General features: G+C 40.7%; 1 protein-coding gene and 1 long non-coding RNA gene across 2 annotated transcripts; one reads left to right on the plus strand and one right to left on the minus strand.

Moving 5' to 3' along the window:
- On the minus strand, positions 1-726 carry LOC134193411 (uncharacterized). Its single transcript, XM_062662245.1, has one exon. The coding sequence runs from the start codon at positions 658-660 to the stop codon at positions 97-99; it is 564 nt and encodes a 187-aa protein (XP_062518229.1). The 5' UTR covers positions 661-726; the 3' UTR covers positions 1-96.
- Positions 727-8,695: 7,969 nt separating this feature from the next.
- Positions 8,696-9,297, plus strand: LOC134192929 (uncharacterized). Its single transcript, XR_009971989.1, has 3 exons — positions 8,696-8,792; positions 8,929-9,023; positions 9,186-9,297. It is a non-coding gene; the product is annotated as an uncharacterized LOC134192929 (long non-coding RNA).
- The last annotated feature ends 239 nt before the right edge of the window (positions 9,298-9,536 follow it).

Consider the following 9,536-nt stretch of genomic DNA (forward strand, 5'->3'; position numbering starts at 1 on the left):
TGTGTCGTGCTCAACCAGATCAGTCTGGTTTGTAAAGTCTATTACAAGTACCGGAAGCAAACCCTGCTTCAGAAGTACTTAGACCATCACGGCTGTCTAGAAAGAAGACATGACTTTACAAAGGATCCGAGTAGATCCCAGAAGCACTGTTTTCTGTAAGTGCTGCAGGTTGTGATGACCTGGAATAATGTCCAGCCACCGTGCAATACCTGCGTGCACTGTGCCCAAAGCTCCCAAGACCACCGGAACCACCAGTGTTCGACAATGCCACATGCGGCTTATCTCCACTCGCAAGTCGCTGTACTTCGCCAACTTCTCAGCATGTTTCTTGCCAATGTTGCCATCAGCAGGACAGCTGATATCAATAAGAAGACAAGTGTTTGTCTTCCTATTTCTGAGACAGATGTCTGGACGATTGGCTTTGATCTTCCTGGCAGTGGGGATGGTGGTATCCCACATCATAGTAATGTCATCCGTCTCCACAAGCCTATCAGGATGATGCCGGTACCATCTGCTCTCCACTGGAACCCCAAAATGGCGACAAACGTCCCAGTGAATGATGGATGCCACCTGATTGTGTCGATCAGTGTAGTCCGTCGGTGCCAAAGCACTACAGCCTGCCACAATGTGGTCGACTGTCTCCAGGCCTACACTGCACATGCGGCAAGTAGGACTGACATCACGATGTAGAATCTTGCGCTCATAGTACCGAGTCCGAAGAGCTTGGTCTTGAGCAGCACCAACCAGTCCCTCAGTTGCAGCAGGAAGATTCGCTGCCTTTAGCCATCCGTAGGTCTCTTTCATGTCCACAGACGGTTGCTCAGTGAGACGACGATACTGCCCGTGCATAGGCTTCCCGCTCCAGGATCGCACACGAAGAGAACTGCAACACGTACGGTAATGTCTCGCATCTGTTTTAGGCGCTTGCTCAAAGCCACCTTCAACCGAGATGGATGCATTCCTGTGTAAGTTCTGCGACTTGTCGTCCAAAGCAAGACTCCTCCGCAGCTGTGCAGTAAACCGACAAGCCATGCGCTTGATCGAGTGTAAAGATTTTCCAGAGTCACACTCCCGTATCATCTGCATGAAAGGATCAGAACTGTCAGCAAGGTAACAGCTCAGCCTTACAATACAAGATTGATATGTCGACTCAATCTGTTGTAACCCCCTACCCCCATCACTGCAAGGAGCGTACAGTCGGTCAACGTCTGCAGCAGGATGGTGGACACCGTGCATAGAGAGAAGCTTTCTGGTCCGTCGATCGAGCTGCTGCAGGTCTTATTATTATTATTATTATTATTATTATTATTATTATTATTATAACCTGACGTCGCACTCATTAAAATTAATGGTGCAAAAATAGAAACAAAAAAACCCAACAAACAAACAAGTAATATAACTACTGTGGTATCAATCTACTGAAACAAGTCTTCTAGTACTGATTTACTACTTCTAGCTGGTTCAAACAACCAATGGTATGCCAAGCTTGCAGCCTCGCGCCTAGACTCAGATAGAGATAAATCAACGTTCTTCCAAATGTCATGAGCAATTGATTGTCTCGATAGTACCCTGGTGTGGCTTTGGCAGTAATGCAATTTCCATTCCAGGCATGAAGTAAAAAAGGACGACTGCGGAGAATTATACATAAGAGACGAAATGGACGCGATAACACTGTTCTCAGACTGAATTAGAGAAGACAAAAACTATAGCTTTTGTTTCCTCAGCATCTCGGGCAAAGGCAAAGACCGGTGGAATAAATCATTGTATCGACATGACATCCTCTTCTTCTGACATTGCAAATATTTCTTAGAGCATCATTCCACGCTACACGTACTTTATGTAGTTGACTATCACTGCAACACCACAACTGACACCCATAAAATACAGCTGAAAATGCTTGTAAAAATAGACGACATAACACAATCGGAGTGGCTCCTTTAAATTGATGGTAAAAAGAGTTGAAGGATAAGAAAAACTCTTCATTTCAAACTCAATTGACAATGACTCTTTTATATCAGCGCACATAATATGCCCGAGATGTTTCCAGCTTTGAACAAAGTCCAAAATATTCCCGTCAAGAATCAGCTTAGGTAGTGGCAACGTTGACAACCACGATGCTCTATTGAAGAAAAAACGAATACACTTTGTCTTAGAAGAATTAAACACTAAGTGTCTCTCAACAGCAAACGTAGAAAAAATATATAATAATTGTTGTAAGCCATATGAGGAGACAGATAAGAGACAGATGTCATCAGCATATGCCATTGCTCCTATATTAACTTTTCCAACACTGCAACCATATCCCGACCTGTTAATCTTTACCAATACATCGTCGATGTAAATAGAAAACAATATTGGTGAAAGGACACCACCTTGTCGCACACCAGTAGTTACAGCAAATGTATCAGATAAGACTCGTCCCCACTTAACTCTGCCTTTCAAATTTTTGTACCAGTATTCCAGTAACCGTAAAATTAATGGATTGAGACCTCGATCTTCCAAGATGCTAAACAATTTATGATGACCGATCCTGTCAAAGGCTTTAAAGGTGTCCATAAAACAAGAAAATACAGGAGATCTTCTCATATTGAAATATTCTATAGTGTCTAGTACTAGAAATGAGCACATAGTTGTACTATGTTTTTGCTTAAAGCCAAATTGAAGATCGCTTGACTAAAGATTTGACTTACGCATGTCCGCTAAGTTACAAGATTTTAGAAATTGTTGAAGACATAGTTATATCCCTGTAATTTAACATGTCAGATCTGCTGGCAAGTTTATCTTTCACTATTAGTACTATAATCCCATCTGTCATGGAGTTGGGCAGATAGCCATAAATCAACATACAAGTGAAAAGAGTTGAGATATGAGCAATGACGCAACCTGGGGCATACATCAAATGTTCCTCACAGATATTGTCCGAAACGGGAGCCTTATTGCTCCTTAGAGACTGAATGACTTTCTCAACCATGTCATCTTCTACTACAAACTCAGATCCAAAAGGTACCTCCCTGTGTAGACATTGTGATTGTCTATTTTGACTTGTACCAGACATGTCATACATCTCAGAAACGTGACTTCTCCAGAGTTGCGCAGTATCGGTTTCATTAGATAACCCATTAATGGATGTTGCTTGTGAGATTTTTGAAGATTTCAGCTTATCAACTCTCTGCCAAAACTGAGAGCTAGAGCCCCCAACATGTGACAGGCTATTCTATCTAAACGTATCTCTTTCTTTATGTCTTTTTAGTCGTCTTACTGCATACTTGTATCTTTTCTTATCATTCTTCATTACTTCATAGACAGGACCAATGGTTGGCTTTCCAGACGCTGCTCACTGACAAAAGACTGTCGTGCAGCCACCTGATAAGGACGAACATATTGGTTCCAACCATTAATACCAATCTTTTTACTTTGGCACTGATCTTTCAATGGCAGGCAATGATATGCAGCGGAATGCATCAGACAGACTATGTTAGATAAGTAACCTTCCAACTGTTGACGATCATCATGTGAGTTACACGACGATGGACAATGAGCCAAGTGCACTATTCAAGTTGTTGTGAAAACATGTTTGTGGAAAGAGGCACATTGTAAATTGTCTTACATTCGGCCTTCTTGCCTTTTCTTGCTGACGTCTCCTGGCTTCTCTGGTTGTGTGAATAGCATGGCAGTGGATTCCAACTACAAATCAATGAAGTGAGAACACTATACTAATTACTATAGTAATTTTACTGTAATTACGACTGTTTTTCAGAGACTTCGTACCTAGCCCAAACCCGATTTCTGGCACAGAGCACTTGTTTTCAAGGTCTTTGACCAGCGCTTCCATCTTCTCTTGCTCTTCCGCCGACCCAAATGTGGTGGCGATGAGGAAGCGTTTGCGCACTTCGCTTTTGATGAACCGTTTGCCTAGATCAACATATTAGGGTGAATTTTTAAAGACAACGGAGGTCGTATTTTTGAACGTGAATGTACGTTTACTTTGCATGTACTAGTTGTACAGCCAAGGACGGTGGGCTTTCAGAAACGCTTGCCGTTCCTTTGTTAGCTTGCCATATGCATTTGACACGCAATCGACTTTCATAGGTTTTGATTCGCTTTTCTCCTGTTCTTCTACATGCAAGAAGAAGCAATTTGTGGACCAAACATCTAGACAGACTGCTGCCACTGATTTGCCTAACCGTAATTTGTTTCTTTAGTGCTTCAATTCTTTCCCTAAGTCTAGAACAACAGGGAGTGTGCAACTTTGTTCATTAATGCCTCAAGCATGCAGTGACTGTGCAAACCCACCAATAAAACAAGCTGTAACAATTTCGTCACATCCAACTGTTCTTAGCCATATAGCCGTTTCTTTCACAGACCAGGATCAAAAGTGTAAAGAAATAATAATGCAAGGGCATGGGTGAAAAATTGTTGCAATGTTGGTAAGTACAGTACTGGTGAGTAAATTTCTAGCAAATTACCTTTTTCTAGCGACACTTTTTTGTGTGTTGGCTGAATGAGGTCGATGGCATCAATCTCTTGCTCTTTTGCAGCAAAATTTTGCTCTTGGAGTTCGGTATCCTCTTCTGCGAAGGCAATCGTGGTGAAGTCTTTACTGAATTTGTGTATGTGAAGGCTAATATAGCCGGGAAGGTGACAAGCTGAACTGGCTTAGCTGCCTGTTGAATTAAAATTCCCGCATATTAATTATCTGTGTAATCTAACACTTCTTGATAGTGATTGGCTATCAAGAGGATCAAAGGTTTGGCCTGGCCAAGGCTCCCGTTCAGGTCCGCAGGCAGTATCTTGAAGCTGATTGGTGCGTTTTCGATCCTATTGCTGAAGTTGCTTCTAGGTAGTTGATGTCTATAGAGTGGCTTGGTTCAGTTATGCTTTGTATTTTGTCCTACAAATTCACTGAGTAGTAATAGTTTTATTCCCTAATGTACAGCTAAGTAGGTTACTCTCTGGGCTACAATCTGCTGATTTTGACAAGACTCAACCGTCTAATTGAAGCTAAACACTGTTATGACCTTAGGATAGAGATTGGTGGCAAAGGATATGGCTGGTAAGAACAATTAGCAGTGTCTTTGTATATATAGATATCTAAATTCTGTGATGTTGCACGTGTAGCTTCTAATGCATCACTTCATGCTGCTAAACGAGTGTGCCCTGCTCCCATTGGTAAATTCCATGATTTGTGACTGTGGAGGTGTGTCTGTCCAGCATTGTCACTGCCCTTGTGATTCTTGCAACTTTATGCCAGTGTCCAGAAAGACAGCATATCGCCATGCTTTAGAATGTTAGAATGGACAGCAACTATTTGCAGTTTTGTGTAGGCCCCAGAGCCCTCAACAGAAAATCGATGAACAAGAACAGTTCCCTCAAGAATACGAAGAAGGAGACGGAAATGGGCAAAATTTTTCTTATTGTAAAGCAGTTATGGACCTACTGCAACTGTAGGGGTTGTGCAATATGTCTATAAAGTGTTTTGAAGATTTTTTGAAATTGGCAAATGGTATCAGAGAAATACCTGAAAAGGTATTAGAGAAACACCTGATATGCCTGTTTTTCCAACTTCTTGGCAATCAGTGCAGAAAGATCTCGTAAGTTTTGGGTACAGTCAACCACGACTCTATTACATTTGCCTTCACAGTGATCATCCATGTCATTACGATCTCTAGTCCTCTGACAGTGACTTCTGCGAATATTTCGGATATAAGGCATTGTTAAATATTAATATTTAAGTGTGATCGACAAACTTCGAAATTGGATGTTGCAAAATCATATGTGTGAGAAAATGATTGGCCATTGGAAAGAAAAGGCTCATTGGCTCCAGCAAGAGCACTTGGAAAATGACAACAACTCTTGGGTTATTTCTTGCAAAAGGAAGTGTGGGATGATCAAAGATTTCCTTAGGTCTCATTTCTGGGATCCAGACATGGTTTGTGCTGGTTGTTGAAGTGCGGTTTATAGTATTTATTATAAAGTCAAACACTTTTTTTCTAAGGAGCGGACATTGCCTGCTAGATGCATCACACTTGGTTGCAATGGTCTGCATGTTATCAGCACAGTTGATTCTTGGATCTCACTCGATTGATGACTCAGGACTAATATCAGTGACCTGTCCACTGTGTTACTGTGAGAACAAGATAGTGTCTAAGAACACTTTTTGAGATCCAATAAATATTGCCTACGTTGGTTTGTTATTATCTCAGTGTGTCTGGCAAGGCAGTGTAAACGAATTGTGATTGTTTAGGTCACTGGAATGGATGACAACCATTAAAAAGCCCTCTCATGGCTGTGTTAAGGGAAATCTGATTTGTGTGTTGTTTTCTCTGGTTGGAACAATATTAGATAATTTACATGTGCAATCATAGATTTACTAAATTATGATTTTTAGTATTTATATTTAGAATAATGTGCATGCAATTAGTTATCCAGTATCCATTCTTATGATTCATACATTATCTATGTAGAGAAACTTTGTTATGACAGTATCAGTTTTTCTTCATTTGTGAGATTTTGTCGCATTGTGTTTGTGTGTCATTGAATGACACAGGAACAATTACAGTCAGTGTAGCAGCAATGTCAAAGAAGGATAAAAATCATGATGATCAAGTGTTTGTACTTGGATTTATTCCAACTTACTTGCTTCCAAAGCAGCTATCTGTCTTACTCGATCCTTTCATGGCTCCGTTTTGTGAGTAGACTATTAATGGATTTATTGAAGGTCGGTATGCATAGTTAATTAGGTATGCATTTTAATGAGTGCGACGTCAGGTTATAATAATAGTTATGCTTGTGAATCACGCATATATCATAACATAAATATAGTTTAAACTTAGCATAGAGCATGGTGGACTTAATAGTTCTGGAAATTTTTTGTAGGTATTGATGTCAACAATGCTTTATCGTTATCCGGTTATGTAAAAAGACCTGCAAAGCTTTACCATATTCTTCTCATGTGGACTGGTGATCACGTTGCACAATGTAAAGTGTCAAAAGGGATATTTTGCCGGAAGAAACCTTGTCGCTTTTGTACTATTGAAGGTGTAAACCGTGTGTGTGTGTGTGTGTGTGTGTGTGTGTGTGTGTGTGTGTGTGTGTGTGTGTGTGTGTGTGTGTGTGTGTGTGTGTGTGTGTGTGTACTTCCTTTGTAACAGGCACTTAAAAGTTGTGTTTAGGAGAGATGGCATTACGGTCAACACATTACAATTATGGCAATTACAATCAATTAGCAAGCCGTCTAAGCAGAGGAGAGAACTTACTTCAGCACTTTTAGATTCACTGGCCTCTGTTGATCAAGAGGAAAGACAGTCAGTGACGCACAGCATTGCTAAAGAACTAGGTTTCAAGGGCACTACTATTTTCCACCAGTTCTACAATCTTTATGGATTCAACTTGACAACAGACTTCGTAATTGATGCGCAGCATAGTTTGCCACTAGGGGTTGTCAAACACGATTTCCAACGAACGTTCGATGAGCTAGAGGGTGAAGAATTAAGGCACAGCTCAAAGTCTTATGTTTAAACTGCTTTCAGTGAGACTGGCCAAATTGTCATGGACTGCAGGTAGCTGTTCTAAGTTTTGCAGTGTATGTGACTTATTGGTGAGTCTGTTTGCTTCTCTGCATATGTGACAGTTTGTTTGTTTGTCGGTCTGCAATGTTTTTCTGTTGGTATGTTTGTCAATTTGTTTGTTTGTTTGTTTGTCTGTCTGGCTGTATGTGTGTTTATCTGTGAACACATCAATTACAAGGTTCTAAAATCTTCAGACTATAGATGCATGCAAACACAAGAAAGAATAATAGTCCGAAAGTGGAGCCTAAGAGTCTATGTCTGTTTGTCTGTTTGTTTGTCAGTCTGCCTGCTTAAAGTTTATTTATTTATTAATTCTGCTCCCTTGTTGGGTTGCTGAAGATGTGGATTATTGTGCTTTAGAAATGAGGGCTTTACACATCCCCCAAATACTTTACATATTGGATTTTGGAAAGGTAGCGCAGTTATATCTATTTACAATGGTTTTATCAATTGATTATTTTTATCTGAAGAATGGAAAAAGTTGGCCTACCCAGTATCAGAACCACTCCGTTATGATCTGACTTCAAAGGAGCGCTCTGAGATCTGGCAATGCAAGTTAAGGATCATAGAGTATTTGTATGGTGATGGGCGCAATGGCTCGACTGAAGAGAGAGCAAACGTTCTCTATCAGTTATGCTTGAGACACAACAGTTTGCTTAAAGCAGAATATGGACTCAAGGCCTGCTAAGTCATAGTACATAACTTAGTGCACCTGCGGGATTGTGTAAAGCGTTTCGGGAGTTTAGATAATGATTGGTGCTACTGTTATGAGCGGGCAGTGCAACGTTATACAAAAACACCCAACAATGGCAAGAACATTGAACGAACTTTGGCTTTCTGTGAAATCCAATGAGAGTTTGTCCAATGTTACAAGGATAATGATGCATTGCCAACTACTGAAGCTGAAGACGAAGCGCATGGAGTAACTAAGCACATGATATATCAATATATATATATATATATATATATATATATATATATATATATATATATATATATATATATATACTGTCTCGCAGTTCTTGTATAATGTCGCTTATGAACATGACTGTTATATAGCTTTGGGCCAAGAGATTGTCGAATATGCTCAAGATATGGTTGAAAACACAACAAACCTGTTTTAGCGGCAAAGTGCAACCTGATCATCAAGTGGCTTGTCAGTTCCTGGTGCGATTATTTCCACCTGGGTCAAGCGCGACAGTGAGCACTGCAGTTTGCAAGAAGGTAGTCCTTCCAAGGTTCTATGGCATGGTGATTCGTTCTGCTAACACAGTAATGGCATCATGTTTGCCTAATGGTCACATTACAAAACTACTACAGGTACTATATTTGAGATCAGAATTTTTTCTGTTTGCTGTAGAGACTTGCACCAAGTAGCTGTGGAAGCAGACACGTACAGAAAGTTGGGAGTGCACAGTCAACTGGATTAAAGGCTGTTTGTGTACATCAATAAAGGTCATTCTTCCTGCTGCGTGTCTGTGTGTCTGTGTCTGTGTGTGGTGTGCACATAATATGATAGGTGCACATCTACTAGTAGTGCTATTAGCTAAACTTTTGAAACTTGGAAATAAAATGAAATAGTTAAATGTGTCAAAATTTAACGTTTCTGTTATTCAGAATCCCACCCCAACATGTCTCCTGGTGTATCTGGCAGTGTTTCAACCTTTCTTATCTTCAGAGCCCTCGGACTTCCATCCACATGCGGACAAAAAGGTGTGCCTCGATCCCAGAAGCCCGGAGGTGTTTGGGAGGTGGAAGAGAAGGAGGTTTGTGACGAAGGCACTTCATCAGCGCTAATCGCTGCTCTTCTGTTTGGAAGAAACGCACAAACTCTTTGCAACAATGACACGTATGCTGAATCCACTTCATTGATTCAGACGGATTGTAGGTACCTCGCTTAGGCTTGGCTACACGGTAGGGCTTGCTGTACCTATCGACGATTTGAATTATTTGGTATGGAGCATAACT

The sequence above is a fragment of the Corticium candelabrum genome, chromosome 17 (assembly GCF_963422355.1).
Source record: "Corticium candelabrum chromosome 17, ooCorCand1.1, whole genome shotgun sequence".
Lineage (NCBI taxonomy): Eukaryota > Metazoa > Porifera > Homoscleromorpha > Homosclerophorida > Plakinidae > Corticium > Corticium candelabrum.

Bases quoted from the DNA above. Each gene is read 5' to 3' on its own strand.
- LOC134193411 (XM_062662245.1), bottom strand. From the start codon at position 660: ATGTGCAGTGTAGGCCTGGAGACAGTCGACCACATTGTGGCAGGCTGT.